Source organism: Ailuropoda melanoleuca, chromosome 19, assembly GCF_002007445.2.
Source record: "Ailuropoda melanoleuca isolate Jingjing chromosome 19, ASM200744v2, whole genome shotgun sequence".
NCBI lineage: Eukaryota > Metazoa > Chordata > Mammalia > Carnivora > Ursidae > Ailuropoda > Ailuropoda melanoleuca.
Window position 1 is genome coordinate 8041179 of NC_048236.1, and position 17553 is coordinate 8058731.

General features: G+C 35.9%; 2 protein-coding genes across 2 annotated transcripts; both read right to left on the reverse strand.

Annotated features, from left to right (window-relative positions):
• Positions 1-1987: 1987 nt before the first annotated feature.
• Positions 1988-4072, reverse strand: LOC109489031 (beta-defensin 110-like). Its single transcript, XM_019795505.1, has 2 exons — positions 4014-4072; positions 1988-2138 (listed from the first exon to the last, which is right to left on the reverse strand). The coding sequence occupies exons 1-2, from the start codon at positions 4070-4072 to the stop codon at positions 1988-1990; spliced, it is 210 nt and encodes a 69-aa protein (XP_019651064.1).
• A 7688-nt stretch (positions 4073-11760) lies between these two features.
• On the reverse strand, positions 11761-16844 carry LOC100484744 (beta-defensin 110). Its single transcript, XM_002915423.1, has 2 exons — positions 16790-16844; positions 11761-11909 (listed from the first exon to the last, which is right to left on the reverse strand). Exons 1-2 carry the CDS (start codon positions 16842-16844, stop codon positions 11761-11763), a joined length of 204 nt encoding a protein of 67 aa, XP_002915469.1.
• Between the last annotated feature and the right edge of the window lie 709 nt (positions 16845-17553).

Genomic DNA, 17553 nt, shown 5'->3' on the forward strand with positions numbered 1-17553 from the left:
GGGCATGATATCCCCGAAGTATGCAAAAGAGAATAATAAATTAGTATTTCTCTCAGTGGGAATTAGTCCACCGGCAATAAAGGAATAATAAAGAGAAAGAGCAGGCAAATTGATCTTTTTCTAAGTGTAAGCTATCACCGTGGAAAAGTATATGGTGCTAAAAATTATATTTAAATATTTTTCCAACTAGCTACAGTGTCCAGCAAGATTAGAACACAGCTGATTGTTGCTGAGTGGTAGTAATGGAATTAATCTAATGATCCTTTGACACCTGTAATATTAGATTTCAAGATACAAAGCAATTACTTCCACAGTTTGGAAGTATAAATATTTGTATAAACATGTCTATATTACCTTATGGAATTCTGACCTTATAGAACAGAATGCTTTAAAAAAAGAGATAAAAGACAAAAATCTTCACAGTAAAAAATTTCTTAGCAGAAAAGGATTAAAAGACATTCTTTCTCATATCAAGTGTTGTTAAAATGAAGGAACAGAGAATTCTTACCTCCTGGGGCTTGCTAAGTATGAGGAAAGTTCAATTCTTTGTTAGTGGTATCTTCAAAGAACTAGGAGTTAGAGAGAATACTGTACTTTCACAAAGACAATGATATTTTTCTAAACGTATCAGTCCAGAAACACTGTGGCTCAATGAAATGAAGTCATATTATGCATTGATATGTACCAATATATGTGCACAATATAATTTAAATATTTCAGGTAGGGCAGCCTAAACAGTTTGAAGCACATGGGTGTAATGTAACAGTAACAAACTTCTGTTAAACTAAATGTCACCTTCTCATCCCCGGCCCCCACAGCGGCGCAATTTTTGGAAATACCAAAGCCGCGCTCTCCTCAGTAAAGATTTCTAAGGTAAATAATACAGTCTTCAGGGTGGCCAGGGAAGTCCTCATTTTTGCTACCACGCATGTGTCTTCATCTTTCCTAGGCTCACCGTGACATTTCCCAAGTCTCCACGTGTGTATCAGCCGCACAGTCGTGGGAGCTGCTTTTGAAAACTGAAATTCTCTAACATCTAAACCTCTCTCACATCGGCCTCTTAGACAAAACTAATCCTTCTAGATCTCATGGTGGACCTCAGAGGTTGGTGTTCTGAGTAGTTGGTCGGGTTCACTCATCCGCATACTGAGCTTTCCTCCCTAAGATTCTCCATTGCTTGTGGCCTCTCAGTTCCTTCTGCAACAAAATTAAAGATTTTCTCAATAGGACACATTCTCTGGGAGCCGCTGATTGAGCTGGCTGAACATAATCCTTAATTCCTGGAACGAGAACAGCTATTACTGAGCTTCCTTGTGAAATTTTATTTGGATAAATGATTGCATGGGTAAAAGGAGTTTTCTCTCTCTCTAAGACCTTACCATTTACCCCTTTGCAGTGCCATGAACAGTATTTCATTGCCCTACTGAGAGAACTACTAAACTGTGTCATCTCAAACTGTCCTCTTACAGGAATTGGTTAAATGCATACAAAAAAATCAGTAGGTGAGCCGAGATTGGAAGGCTTCACATTTGAAAGAGAGAAAACATGCATTTCCTTTTAAGAAAGAATTAAAACAATATTCGGAGAGACTTTAATGTGGAAAAAAGCAAGTATGAAGATAATCATGATTCTCATAGTAAAACTGGCAATAAAGTCCCACCCATACATTTAGAGAGGAAACAGAGCAACTCAAATGAGTAGCATGAATGTCTGGATGGCAACATGGCCATAATGACATTCTAAGCACAGTTAGAGCCTGATTCCTTGTGTAATAAATATGTTTATCCATCTGAAATACAAAGAAAGTGAGCAATGAATAAACAGAATAGAAAATAAATTATTTTTATTTATATAAACAGTGGCACTGAAGATATAAAAGTGAATATTTCTATTAAACATTGTGTTTTCTTTCTACCCACCCTTGAGTCAATAAGATGAGCCCCTGTTCCAGACTTTGATGCTCAATCGTACTTCCGTTTTCCAGAGTTTATATGCAGCACTGATTTCTCCATTTAATGCAGGATCCGTAATCATATTCATCATCATCACAAAATGTTTTACATATTCCTCTCACTCTTTCACATCTCTGAAATCTATACTTGGGCTCCAAGTTACTTCTGGCTGCAATCAAGAAAGACATGTAAAGTCATCATTGGGAGTCTTCTTACTGAGGGAAGGCAAAACGTCTGTTCTAGTTATAATATCATGTGTGTGGGAGTTGGAGAGTCTGGTATGTCACGCAGTTTCATGGCACAATTTAGCAGTTGGTACAGAAAGTGACCGAGCAACAAACATTTTCCTTGCACAAATGTGTATGTCCTTATCGTACAGTTCACATCGGTACTAAACTTTAGCTGGCTCCTGAGGGCTTTCGCCTTCCTATCTTTTTTTCTTACTTTATTAAGACCAGATTTACTCTCCCATGCTTTCATTAAGAAGACATCTGAAGTTCTTTAAAAACCTATAATTTTTATTTTCATGTTTTTTCAATTTTTTGCAAACTTAGTCTAATTACTTCTTGACAGTATTATTTGTTCAATGTTTTCTTCTCCATTCCAGGTCTTATTCCTAATTGAAATTTTCTTCTATTGTATTAGAGCAAATGGATATATATGTCCCTTTCACCTTTCTGCAGTAATAATGAATGAATAACATAACTTAGTCGTTAATGTATTTTCTTTAAATAATATAATATAAATATAAACCTTATATGATAGTAATGATTTCTTCTGATTCTCTATTATCTCCTACCCAGTATATCCTGATAAATTATGAAAATGCTTACTGATAGAGTAATTTATTGAGGAAAGAAAACCACATAAGATATGCTCGGGAAATACAGTTCTGTTGTACATTAGTATTTAGTAAAAAGAGGATCCCCGTGTTAGTCTTCTAGTGAGTCATCTAAGACAATGCAAAGAAATATGTTCTGGGATTCTAAATTCATAGCTTTGGGTTCATACTTTAAATGGAAGCAACTATTTTGGTTACTTAGGCTTTTATTTCTCTTAATGTTTCGAATGCCTCTAGAAAAGAGACTTGGGAGTCAGGTTTTTTTCCCCCACCCCAAATTTTACCATAGTATTTACTTATCCTGGATTAGTCATTCCATCTGTCTGCATGATAGGATATCATAAGCATAGCTATCACAAATATATTTTGAATATTAAATTTTACACGTCAGGAAAAATAAAGCAAAATAATTTCATTAAAATTTAGAGAATAAATTGAATTGAATTTAGATTAAAATTACATGATGTTAACTCATAGAACCTAATTGTCTGCACAGAACCTAAATGAAATTCAGAACGGTGTTTCATTTCCATGTGGCTGGTGTTTGAGTACCTAGTATTCTCCCAACATTTGGCTGAAAACTAGTCAGGAACTTCAAATGTAGAGAATGTAGAGAAGACTTCAAATGGACTAACTTTATTGTTGTTAACAAAATCAGTAGAAAAGAAAAGGAAGTTAAGCATAAAAGGAAAGAGATTGTCAGGAGGGTTTTGCCATGTGAATATATGTGTGTCTTGTGGGAATGGGAAAGTAATTCATGATGACAGAATCCCTGCTCACCAGTAAATTTTGGTGAAAACTAATGAATCGTTGCACACTACATCAAAAACTACTGATGTCCTATATGCTGGCTAACTGAACATAATTGAAAATAAATTAATTAATTAATCAAAGATACTTCCATTAGCATAAAAAAAGAAATCTAAAGTTATTTCAAAGCCATATTTGATATAATAAAAAGTAGAGAAGAATGTGATGTATGGTTGCGTTTTACCTTTTTTAAAACTTTTGTTGGGATAGGTACTTTTTAAGCTGGTCAGCATTCCTGAGACTAACATCTTGTCAACCCACAAAATCAATGTTGACTTATAAGATATGTTAAATTCAGAAAAGAGAAAATATGGATGTAGAGTGATCATTTATAACATTAAAATATGCTAATGTTGTTTTTACTTACTATTTTAAAGAGTACAAATGTTTGAAGTCATGAAAAAAATCTACAGAACTGCAAGATCTGGAAATAAAAAACTTGTATTACAAAATTGGTTCTATCACTCATAATCATTTGCTAATAATATATCACTTCAGAGTCACAGCTCTGTCATGTGAAAATTGTAAAAGAAAATAACACAACCTGATAGTGTTGTGAAAACTGGTTATGTCATAAACTGTACAATGTTATACAAATATCATCCATGAGCACATATTTATGTGAGGTGATTGAAACTAGTTGATATAAACCCCCGAAAAATAAAAATGACTGACTTTTTGGAGGAAGGATGTGTAACATCTCTTTTATCTATAATATCTCTGCATGTTTTACGCATCACTGGAGAAATGGTCTAAGATAACTACTTTTCATGAACAGGGAGATATGTAAGCACTAATTGGAGGACGTACAAGCGTATATATTTTAGGCAGATTTCTGAGAACCTGGGCAAGAGTGAGTGCTACAAATATGGTGTAGTTCCATTGTAGACAGCAATCTGTAACAAGTCCTGCACACACATGAATAGGGACAACTCTGTTGGGAAGCCAGTGGTTAAAGCTCAGGGGCCTCCATGCAGTTGGTTAAATATTAGTTTTCCCAAGCTCTGATGGGGGGGGGGTCCTCTTCCCAGGAGAAATGTCTTGCAAATATTTCCCCATCTCCTAGAGATGACATCCCTGTTAAATTTTGAGAGGCTGAGTTGAAAGAAGGAGGAAGTATTTTGGATGATATCTACTCTTTCTGGGTCCAAATTGAAATCAAGGTAGGATAGAGGCCATGGGTCAGTTGGAAGTTTCTATAATATGTTTGAAAGGGTATGATCTTTCAGAATAAGATAGTATGACGTTTCAATCATGCCTACTGTGTTCATTAGGTGTGATACATTGGACAAATGATTTAGTCCACTGGATCTCAGTTTCCTCATGAAACTGAGGTTTTTGTAAAGTTTTAAAAGTTATAATGGGATAAAATACGTGAACTTCTCTTATAATGTTAAAACAATGAATAAGCCTTCACAATCAGGTTATTCTCATACGCTTTGTTTTTCCTTTCCATCTGGAATTATACTTAAAACTGACCCCAAGGAGGCGGTGTTATTAGCATGTATGCCCTGCTGTAGTGAGAACACAAACCTCTAGTCTTAAATCTACATTAGGTCAGGTCCACTGTTTACCTTGTTCGCTGAGTTATTTCAGCATGTAGTAAAATGCCTGAAACATACATACTCAATAAATGTGTAAATGCCTGATGAAATGATTGAGTGAAAGAGTATGGTACCAGAGGTCGATATTTAATTGGTGTTATATACTGGAAAACTCTCTGGACTTTATTACAATCTCTCCATCAGTTATGTCAACTGAGCAAATGACTTAACCCCTGTACTGATTTCTTCAACTGTAAATTGTGTCGAATCGTGTCTACTTCGGAGGGGTGTGTGGCAATCAAATGAGATAACAGATATGGAAATGTTCTGTAGCCCCAAATTAATATAGTAAGAGGTTGTTTATAGATTTGTGTCAGGTTTTAAAAAAAGCTTTTATTAAATTACTGATTTTTCTTCACTTTCATTATTATTTGAAGAGCATACCTTCTCTTGTGATTCATACCACACACATTTAAGTAAGCAACTATTAGTACTCGACCTGTGCTGATTGTAGACTCAAAAATGAATAAAATAATAAAGGTCATCACTCCCAAAAGGAAACCAATGTTTGTTGCGAAATTAGGGTGTAGAAATGGTACAATTCACTTGTAAAGACAATCCTGAGATATGAATAAAATGTTCTCAAAGCACAAAATAAGGAACCACACACCGGAAAAGTCTATTTTACTATTACTCCTACGACAATGCTTATTAAAATGTATGTTTTAGGGGTGCCTGGGTGGCTCAGTTGGTTAAGCGTCTGCCTTTGGCTCAGGTCATGATCTCAGGGTTCTGGGATCCAACCCCCGAGTCCGGCTCCTTGCTCAGCAGGGAAGTCTGCTTGTCTCTTTCCCCTGCTCCTGTGCACACACTCTCTCTCTCCCTTTCAAATAAATAAATAAATAAATAAATAAATAAATAAATAAATAAAATCTTTCCCAATAAAAGTGCTATGCTTTATTAAGTGTTCATTAGGTTTCAGGTTCTTTACTAAGCAAGTAGTATTCATTATCTGATTTAATGCTCTAATAACCTTATAAAATAGGTATAACCATTCTCATTTCACTCATAAGAAGAACCGAAGTAAAGAACTCTGCACAAGGTTCCAGAGGGAATAGTAGGGGTTGGGCAGGCTTCAAAGTAGTTACATTGGACTCCAAACAAGTGTATGTTCAACCATTTCACTGAAGAGGTGACTTTTAGTTGCACCTTGAAAAGCCAATAGCATACTTTCTAGGGATTGAGGGGAAGCACTTCTAAGCCCTATGTGTGTGTAGCATGACTGAAGTGATATAGACACGGGCTTCAGAAAACACAGGGAAGGCAAACTGGGCTCAGGTGGCAAAAGACCTCTACAGCTGAGGAGCTGAACATTCTCATAAATGGACTGGTGGATCTATGGAAACGTTAAGCACCATCTTCCCTTTAAGGAAGGGATTAGAGACAATTTCATAGCAGAGAGGCTATGTAAATGTTGTTAGAACATTCTAAGTCAGAGATAATGACAAGGATAATCAAGTTAATGGGATTTCAAATAAAGAGGAGAAAGTGAGCTTGAGAGATATCTGTGAATTAGAAGCAGCCCAGTTTGGTACCTTTTGCATTTGGGGAAGAGTACCAGAAAGTAGAGCAGTGATGAATGTTTCAGCCCTTGATGCTGGGCAGTTGATGTTAATAATTAATGAAACACGGAATAAAAAGGGAGGGCAGACTTTAGCCTTTGTAAGATGAGCTCTATTTTGGACATATCAGGATTAAAGAATTTGGAAACCAGCAAGATAATTAAATTCCATAACTAGAAATAAATACAACTTTGGGGGCATGTCTGGGTGGCTTGGTCTTTAAGCGTTTGCCTTAGGCTCAGGTCATGATCCCAGAGTCCTGGGATCAAGCCCCGCATGGGGCTCCCTGCTCAGCTGGAGCCCTGCTTCTCCCTCTGCTACTCCCCCTGCTTGTGTTCCTCTCTTGCTGTCTCTCTCTCTCTGTCAAATCAATCAATAAATAAAATCTTAAAAAAGAAAAAAAAAGAAAGAAATGCATCTTTGTGTTTTGGGAAGATTTGAGAACAATATTTGCTGATAGCACGATCACTACAGTAATAAGATAATTTCAGGAGGGGCGCCTGGGTGGCACAGCGGTTAAGCGTCTGCCTTCCGCTCAGGGGGTGATCCCGGTGTTATGGGATCGAGCCCCACATCAGGCTCCTCTGCTGGGAGCCTGCTTCTTCCTCTCCCACGCCCCCTGCTTGTGTTCCCTCTCTCGCTGGCTGTCTCTATCTCTGTCGAATAAATAAATAAAATCTTTAAAAAAAAAAAGATAATCTCAGGAAAGCATATAAAACAAGAAGAAAAGGGATTCAGGTACAAAGTACTAGAGGCCACTGCGTTTAAGAGACCATCAAATAATTGTCAGACAATTGTCTAAACAGTGACAAACTCTAGCATTGTGCAGAAGTCCACAGATGGAGAATAAAAACAGGACTTTGGGTTTGCTTTTAGGAAAATACTGATCACAGTAGCATGAAGATTTTCAATTAATTGATGGGTGGGTGAATGTATCAATGAACAAAGCGGAGACTATGAGTCTAGGCTGTTTTTCAAGACGTTTGGTGAAGAATAGAATAAAGCAGAGGAGCAAGTAGCTTAAAGGGAAAAAAATCTCATGAAATCAGACTAATCCTACCTTTAACATATCCAGAATCCTACCGTTTCTCATTGTTTTTATTGTTAGCACCCTGGACTGAGCTGCCGTAACGTATTACTTATAAAATATTAATATCTCTTAACTCATGAAAGCATTTCAGAGAGGTTTGTTTGTTTTTTAATGAAATTCAGATCACATTTTTCCTCTGGTTACAGCCCACTAGATTTCTCTCAGAACTGGTCAGGACTCTTGTCCCCACTCACTCTTCTCCAGCCCCCTTCACAGGCATTCCCCATGTGAGATCCTACGATGTTTCTTGACCTGTGTCAATTTTTTACTCAAGTGTTACCTTCTCAATAAGGGCCTCCTGAAAAATCCTATTTAAAATTTCATTTTTGAATCTCTTAACTCTGATTTATCATCTTCCAACATAAATTTGCTTATTTATTATGTTTATTGCTTGTATTTGTCTCCACCTTTAGCATATGAGCTCCAGAAAGATAGGAAATATTGTCTGTTTGGTTTATTGATGTGTCCCAATCTTATTACATTATGGCGACACATAGTCAGTTCTCAAGGAGTATTTACTGAACTGGTAAATAAATGGGAGGGGGTATGGAATGCAGTGTCTAATATATTGTCAGTGTTATGAATTGACGTTGCTCTTCTTAGGGGAAGATCCCATGTCTCACTCATTTTTCAACTCTATCAAATTGGGTAGTTGCTTAAAACTCAGTTTGTAATAAATAAATATCAGTTCCTTAAGACAGGAGCTATAATTTTCTATTTTCATATCCCAAACCCATAACATCATACCTGGGAAGAAGCAAGCCATTAGTCAAATGTTGTCTGAATAAATAAATTACTATTTGGAATTAGATTTTATTGTTGCCCAAGGACATTGAGGTAAAATAAATCCTGAAATGGAGTGGGTTTCAGTGTGTGATACCATCTGCTGCTAGTCCCATGCTGGAATTTGATGGTGACAGACCTCATTTCAATAGAATTCTTTAACTGATTCAGGTGTGTATTGAGCCACTAACTACAACAAAAATACCCAACTCCTGATGGTATTTATTTCATCAGAGTCACTGCGAAGCTTGACTCATAGAAAACTAAAATTGAAGGAAAATACACAGCATCATGGAAATTTCAATTTTGGACCAAAGGAGAGAAACATGTAGAACTTTCAGCTCTTTAGAGCTAAGTACAGTTACCCTTGAACAACACAGGACTTAAAAGCATTGATGGCCCCTCCACTTTCCCACACAGTTGAAAATACACACATAACTTCTGCCTCCCCCAAAACTTTACACATAGTCTATTGTTGACCGGAAGCCTTATGGATAATATAAAGTCAATTAACATATATTATGTATGCCAAATGTATTATATACTGTAGGTTTTTTTTAAGATTTTATTTATTTATTTGACACAAAGAGAAAGAGAGAGAGCACAAGCAGGGGGAGTGGCAGGCAGAGAGAGAGGGAGAAGCAGGCTCCCAGAGGAGCAAGGAGCCTGATGTGGGACTCAATCCCAGGACTCTGGGATCATGACCTGAGACCAAGGCAGACGCTTAACCGACTGAATCACCCAGGCACCCTGATGTACTGTATTCTTACAATAAAGTAAGCTAGGGAAAAGAAAGTGTTATTAAGAAAATCATAAGGAAGGGAAAATACATTTATAATACTAACTGTATTTATCTAAAAAAATCCACATATAAATGGATTCATGCACTTCAAACACATGTTGCTCAGGGGGCAACTGCAGTATAATTTAAGATTATCTAGCTATTTTATCAATTAACCCAATAAAGGTTAAAATGCATGAGCAAGAAAATTGCCAGAAATCTTCCCTTATGTAAGTATTTACCTTTTTTCTTTACTTTCTTTGTTGTTGTTGTTAACAAATTCTGAGGTCAATATGAATAATTAGTGACACCTCTTTCTCTCTAAGGAAATAGGATGCAGAACTTTATCAAAAAGTTTTTGTGTAAAAAACTTTATCAAAAAGGCTTCTAGAATGTTCAGTCAATATCACATACAGCACATAGTTAAAAGATTTTTCAGGGGAGAGTATTAATTTCATAGTTGATGCCCGTACGTTTATATTCTCCTTCAAGTTTGTCATGTTTGTTCCTTGGGCTGAAGGAAGGCTGGTGGCTTGCATAAACCCTGGACCACACAAGGAGAGACCAGCTCAGAAATGTAGATGGTTTTGGTTTTCTCTGTCAAGCACTAAGGATTGAGGGTCTACCCGGACAGATTAGCTCATATGCAGAGATGACTTGGGTATCTTCCAGAAAACCGCTTATCATCTACCACTTCTTGGTGGCCAATAAAAAACTCAATTATTTGTTCCATATTAATAGTATATTAAGCTTCTCAATTCTACATTATAGCTCCTTATATCTTAGGTAAGATAAACGTCAAACATTTCATTTCTTCTCAACATAGTTAATATATTTATTGTTCAAAAGTTAGGCAATTTTTTTCCAGGGCCACCAGTATGTCATCTCTATCCCATATATAATAAAATATGAAAATTTCTAATAGATAGTTCTCATAATACACAGAAAATGTGCTACCTGAAAATATTGATTTTTTGGTTTCCATTTTTTAATTTTTAAATTTTTGTGAGAATGAGTTGCTTAATTATAAGCCAGTGGTTCTAAATCAGGAGTGATTTTGCCTCCAAAGGGGATATATATTTTTTAATTTTTTAAAAGATTTTTATTTATTTATTTGAGAGAGAGAGAGAGCATGAGTGGGGAGGAGGGGCAGAGGGAGAGGAAGAAGCATTTTCCCTGCTGAGCAGGGAGTCCAACCAGTGCTCTATCCCAGGACCCGGAGATCATGACCTGAGCCAAAGGCAGACGCTTAACCAACTGAGCCGCCCAGGTACCCTCCAAAGGGGATTTTTGACAATGTAGGCAATCATATTTGATTGTCACAATTAGGGGAAGGGCTGTATTGGCATCTGGTGGGTAAAGGCTAGAGATGCTAAGAAACATCCTATTGCTAAAGATGCAATGCATATGATAGCTGCCGCAGCAAAGAATTGTCTGGAACAAATTGTCAATTGTTCTCAGGTTGGAAAATTCTGTTTAAATAAATACTGTAAAAATACTTTTGAAGATATTTATACTGCAAGGGAACACATTGAGAGCTCAAAGTCTGTTTTAAGTTATTAAAATATGTGAAAGATAATGCATGTGAGGCTCCAGTGTAATGTTTAGCAAGTAATTGCTTCATAATGGGAAGTCATATTTTTATTAAAATAGAACAAAAAAGTAAAGTCCCTTGTGATGGAAATGTATCCAGAAACTTTATCTAAATAGAGAAAAATTCTTTCTTTCTCTGTGTATGTCACCATAATAGATAATGCTTAGTATAAACATGGACCCCTATATCTCATATCTATATTTAGAAGATGTAATGAGATGTCATAATAAAAACATCCAGAGAGGTAGCAAATGGCAACTACACTTGTGGTAGACACTTTGTAATGTATAGAATTGTCTAATCACTATATTGTACACCTGAAAATAATATAATATTGTATGTCAACTATACTTAAAAATAAAAGCAAAATAAGAAAATGATAAAATGACAGCACATTTCCATTGGAGGCTTGCATTTCATAAATATGTGTCTCCCATTTCTTCGACTTAGAGTTTCTTGCAACATTATTTACGTCAACCCACACAAAGCACATAGAACTTTGAAGAGTTCTTGGGGAACTTGCATAAAATAAATTCTGCTTACTTCTGGCACCAAGAAATCAAGAGAATGCAATGTAAAGGCACCAGATACATGTGTGACATAGAACCACTTCTGAATGGCTCAATGTTAAATTTTATTTAATTCTTTGAGATACACAGGCCTTGAAGGATATTCTGGGAAGACTTAGTAACACTGGTCCTCTCTTCTTGGAGCATGTATCTCTTTCTTGTCTTCTGTAAGCTTTACTTCTGCAAGCAGCAATGGGTTCCAGGTCGTATGCAGAAAGCAATCCTAATTTCACTTTCATGGCACTCAACTCTACATCGGCCATTACCCTTTCTGCACTCTCTCCTTAAATCCAAGCTACCATATTGGGGATATTTCTTTTTGGCTGTAAAAAGGAAAGAATGACTGAAATTAGCAACTTAGCTGTGACACACCCATATTTTAAAAGGAGGAAGTCCAAGAAGTAAAAGATTATTGTGTAGGTCAAAAGAAAATGCCCCCCTTCTAATTAATGACTGGGAAAATCTCATTGAGCAAAGTTTAAGTGAACGTACCATCCCTTGGTGCAAGGGAAATCCTGAAAATAAGAAAGTGTCTTGGACCTAAGTTAGGTGTGCCCGCTTGCTTCCTTCCTTGAGTAACTCAAGGATAGTTCCCCAAATCAGCAATTTAAAAAGAGTTCATAATTGACCTTTTCTCAGGCTTAGTCTCTACAATTACCCCATTGCTTTTGAGCTCTCCCTTTTCTGCTCTCACAATCATTATTTAGACAAAATGTTGTACGTTTTGGGTTCTTCAAGAGATTTCTACTGCAGCTTGATTTTACTTTTCCAAAATGTTGGGAGAGAGGCAATATTAAGCAATTTGTCTGAATTCCTACAACTTTCCTAGGTATTTTGGGTTTTACTTCCACAAAGAAATTATCTAGCATATACATATGTCTGATGACAGCATTGATTTCAAAGATGGGAATGAGTAGAAGGTGAGGCCATTGCTGGCTATTACAAGATCGCTAACATTACCAGTGCTCTGAACTACATGTTTTATCTTGTAGCTTGACTTTCACCTAAAGTTTATATTTATGATAGTTGGAGATATTTAGGGAATTGGGAGATGTTGGTCTGATCAGTTGTAAGATTCATTCCAAGCCAAATATATTTTAATTTTATATTTCACAATATGTGCTGGCTCATGTGTTTTCAGAAGCTCTGTATTTTCAAGTTTTTTTTTTTTTAATGCATATCACTTTTGGTAAGTAATCACCTTACTCATGTGGTGAGATTGAGGGGAACTGGTGTGGGAGAATTCTAAATATTGCCAATGGCTGACCAAAGGGCAGACTTAAATATTTTTGTATACTCGTGGTATGAAAGCAAACAAATTTTGCCATTGATTTCAACCATTAATTAGGTTTGGTGTTCCAATCAGTCCCTTGAAAGACCAAGCCTTTCTACCTAAACATTCCGTCTGCATTTCCAAGAGTTGGTGGTGAGTAGTGATACTTCCTAATGAACACCTAGACTCAGAGCTAATCTATATTATTGGTATAAATAGCTGATATAAAACCTAACTCTTCTATTAAAATTACCTCTCTTCTAACTATAATTGAAGCAATGCAGAATATGACACAATTTACAGCAGAAAAAAATACTTTGCACGGATTAAATGTTAATTTCTAAACGTCATTATTTATTGTATAACTTCTAAGGAGTTACTGTTATCAAATCCATGTACGATTTGCCAGTGACAGAAACCTGAATTATACTCACTTTACACAAGAGGACTGTCGCACTTGTCCCCTATTGTTTGGTATTCCACCCTAAACTGACTTCACCGCTTCTCTTGCTCATTCTTTGTCGTACTTCACCTTTCTAAAAATATAGTCTTCTTTCTTCTCATTTTGAGCTCTAAATATAAGTACTCCCCAAGCTTGTGTCTTTGGATTGTGGACATTCATCTTTGCAAGCCCCCACCCACTCATTCCACTATTAGGTATACTCCCTGTTAAGCTCTAAGTCAATCTCTAGTTCGGGGTGTCTCACCCTAAACTCTATTGACCTTTTGAGTTGGACAATTCTCTGCTGTGGGATGCTATCCTGTTCATTGAAGAACGTTTAGTAGCATCCTTGGCTGCTATCCACTAGGTCCCAATAGTACCAGTTGTGACAACCTAAAAGCTTCCCCAGACATTGCCTAGTGTCTCCTCAGGGGCAAAGTTACCTCTAATTGAAAATACTATTTTCAATAATTAAAATTACTGTTCTAGTGATGCTGTGATAAGCCAAACATATTGTCTTCAGCCTCAGATACATTGTTCAAATACGGTCTTTTCTCTGAAGTCTCTTCTGATCACTTTCAGGGAAGTAAGCTGTCTTTCCACTGTTCTCACAAAGCAGTTCATATTATCATTCAGACTGCATCTATTAACATAGTCACATGCTAGGGAAATTCTTTAAACAATATACAAATTTTACTTAAAATATAAGCTAGAAATGGGCAAGATATTTCCTAAAATATTTTTCAACTCAGAATTTCTTTTTATTTTCACTCACCTGCTATTTTGTTTAGGCTGCCATTAACTTTGTTGGAAACAGTGGGGGGAAATCATGACTATTCTTTGGGCACAAAAACCATACCATCCTAGGGGCACCTTGGTGGCTCAGTCAGTTGGGCGTCTGCCTTTGCTCAGGTCATGATCCTAGGATCCCAGGATCTAGCCCTGCATTGGGTCCCCTGATCAGTGAGGAGTCTTGTTCTCCCTCTCCCTCTGACCCTCCCACCTGCTCATGCTCTCACTCATTCTCTCTCAAATGAATAAATAAAAAGACTTTTAAAAAATCTATACTATTTTGTATTCAAAGTACACGTCAGATTTAAAGAGAAGTGATTATTGCCAATAACACATTTTTTTTTTTCAGTTCGGCAGATGAAGTAAAACAACACATGAGAATGAAACAATACCTCAGTTCTAGACATTTGGTGCATTTATAGCCTCTACGAATGAAGAGGAAAGTTAAATTACTTCAATGGAAATTTCCCTGTGTAGAGAGTTTAATGGCTTTTTTCTGGACATTTCTTCATCTGTAATTGTCTGAGTGGGAAAAGAATGAGGTTTTCTACCTCAATTTTGAATAAGGACTTTTATACTTTGCAGGTGAGATATAAACAACTGAAGAACGCTAAAAGAGCCATGCATATGACATTTTATGCAGTTTAAGTCAAGAACCATAGGTTGGTGAACTATAAGTTGAAAGACAACATCCTATTGCTTTATTATTTTCTACAATGTCTATATTTCCCACCACATCTTTCCTAAATTTGTGGGAAAAAATATGTGTCTGGACCCTTTTTTTTTTTTTAACTTCGAGATTTTTTTTTTTTTTTTTTTGGTCAGCAATGGTTTCTCTAAAAGTTTGGTTGATGTGTGATTAACAAGGACAATGGCCTTACTCTGAAAATACAAGAAAAAATATACAAAAAGTTAATAACACTGATGTTGTAATCAATGCTATTGTATCCCCAACTGGTTTTTAATTTCTAAGTCTGCAGGACACATGATTTTTCAGTTTGTTGATAAATGCATGACTAGCTTTAATTATCAGTAGGAGCACCTGATATCTGTTCCAAAGAAAAAAAAATAAGTGACTAAAACAGAAAAATGCTTGACATAGTGACCTAGTCATGCTAGCTATTGTTGAAATTAAAAGAAGAAAAAGATTTATCACATGCTAAAAGCTGTATGAATCTGTATAGATTTTCTTTTTGGCCCTTTCTAGAACTGGAAAAAAAGTCCAGAGATCCTTTTGAATTTTTGAATGGAGGGAATTTTTGAATGGAGAGAAAGGAAGTTATTCTCTTAGTTAGATGAACAATTAATTGTATTTCTTTGTTACTTCAATGATACTTTATCTCTATTTAGAATTTTATCCACTTGGAACGTTTAAATGATAATTTATCAGTTTATTATGTATACATTTTATATATTTTTAGATTGCCATGATGGACTCTCTAATATTCACAATGAAAGAATAAGTTAATTTACACTCCTAGGCCTCTATTATTATTTCTATTGGGCCTAAAGAAATCAATCAGTCAGGGGGCGCCTGGGTGGCACAGCGGTTAAGTGTCTACCTTCGGCTCAGGGCGTGATCCCGGCGTTATGGGATTGAGCCCAACATCAGGCTCCTCCGCTATGAGCCTGCTTCTTCCTCTCCCACTCCCCCTGCTTGCGTTCCCTCTCTTTCTGGCTGTCTCTGTCTCTGTCGAATAAATAAATAAAATCTTTAAAAAAAAAAAAAGAAATCAGTCAGGTACTAAAAAAGGAATATTTTCCTGAGAGGTAGAGATTTGAGCCTAACTTTAGTTCCAATTAGGTAGATTTAAGCTAATCCTTTCATCTTAATCTCTTTAAAAAGAAGGTAGTAGACTCAATGATCTCCTTTTCCAAAATGTATTATTCTATTTCTGTGCAATTCATACTTACACATTAACTCAGGAGGAATCTTGTTACATACCTGATGTGAAAAGATAGCCTTTGAGGGTGGAAAAAAAATCTCATGAAAAACATAGCTTGTGTACAGGTTATTGCACTCAACATCCATGTGAATCTGTAACTTTCAAAGACAGAGAGGTAGTGACCAGAAATAGAGAAAGAAAGGCCAACAACAGACATGATTTGCCTGTTGTTTTTTACCAAAAACAGAATAATAGGACAGGCTTCTGCTCATTGGAATACTGGTATAGGTTAAAAAGAAGCAAAGGGTAAATAGATCTTTCTCTAGCACTGGACCATCTATCCCTGACCAGTTGATTATGCTAAAGAACATTTTTTTTTTCCAGTAAAAATAGATTCTAACACATAGCTTCAGGATGAAGCTGGTGAGACTAATGTATTGATCTAATTGTTTTAAACTTTTATTTTGAAATCAGTTTAGAACTATAGAAAAGTTGCAAAGGTAATAGAGACAAAACTCCCATTATGGTAACATCTCATGGAACCATGCTTATGTTATCAAAACTAAGAAATTAATATTGATATAATACTATCAACTAAACTGCAAATTTTACTCACATTTCACAAGTTTTCCCACTGCTGTCTTTAAAAAAAACATTTTTTTTTCTCTTCTGGGATCCAAGCCAGAGTACCACATTGCATTAGTATAAAAATTTTGTAATCCCTGTGTTATTCCATACTTTTAAAAAGAAACAGCTTATGTTCCCTCAAATTCATTAGCGCAAATAAGCCCATACACATTTTCATGTTACCTGGTAAAATTGTGACCCAAAAGAGCAGAATAAAGAAAAAGAGATGAATCTTCATGGCGGAGTTTCTTAGGGAAAAATAATAATAAAATTATGTCAAGTCAGGTGTTTCCAAATAAGAAAACAGAGAATCCTTTTATTTATAGATTCTCCTGGGAAGTGGTTTTAACTACTGAGGCTTATCACTAGTGAGAACATTTGTATGCTTGGTTGAATTGTGCCATGCTCAAAGAACATGGTCACAAGAATTATGACTACATTTTTCCCATAAAAGTACAACTTGCTTGTGTTACCTTAAATAGACTCTCCTGAAAACACAAAGTTTAAGAGACTTGTAGGGGAAATGTGTTTGGATTGCAAAAACATCAAGGCGGAAATGTTATGGCAATACATCCCTCTATTATATGCTACATACGGTGCTAAACATACTAATATTTTTAGCATTAACTTACTGTATGTCTGAAACGTAGGATTTTATAGCTATGCGTTTCCATTTAGAGTGCTTTTGTTTACAGATGAGAACCAGGGAGGTTGAATGATTTATTTTGATTCATATACTGTGTAATTATTTAAATGTAATATGATCAAGAAATTCTGGATTCACTAATGAATATGGGAAATACTGTACACAATAGATTTTTAAGTATGACTTATGAATTCCTTATATTAAATCATCTGATTTCACAATTCTAATGTTTTTAATTCTGTTGATGGAACTGAAAGTATATTCTGATCCAATTTGCATGTTGCCTACATCTATTATTTCA

Coding starts and splice junctions, on each gene's coding strand:
- LOC109489031 (XM_019795505.1), bottom strand. CDS start 4,072: ATGAGTGATAGAACCAATTTTGTAATACAAGTTTTTTATTTCCAGATC. Junction 2,139..4,013: donor TTCCAGATCTTGCAGTTCTG/TAGATTTTTTTC, acceptor ATGACTTTACAT/GTCTTTCTTGATTGCAGCCA.
- LOC100484744 (XM_002915423.1), bottom strand. CDS start 16,844: ATGAAGATTCATCTCTTTTTCTTTATTCTGCTCTTTTGGGTCACAATT. Junction 11,910..16,789: donor TTGGGTCACAATTTTACCAG/GTAACATGAAAA, acceptor TCCTTTTTACAG/CCAAAAAGAAATATCCCCAA.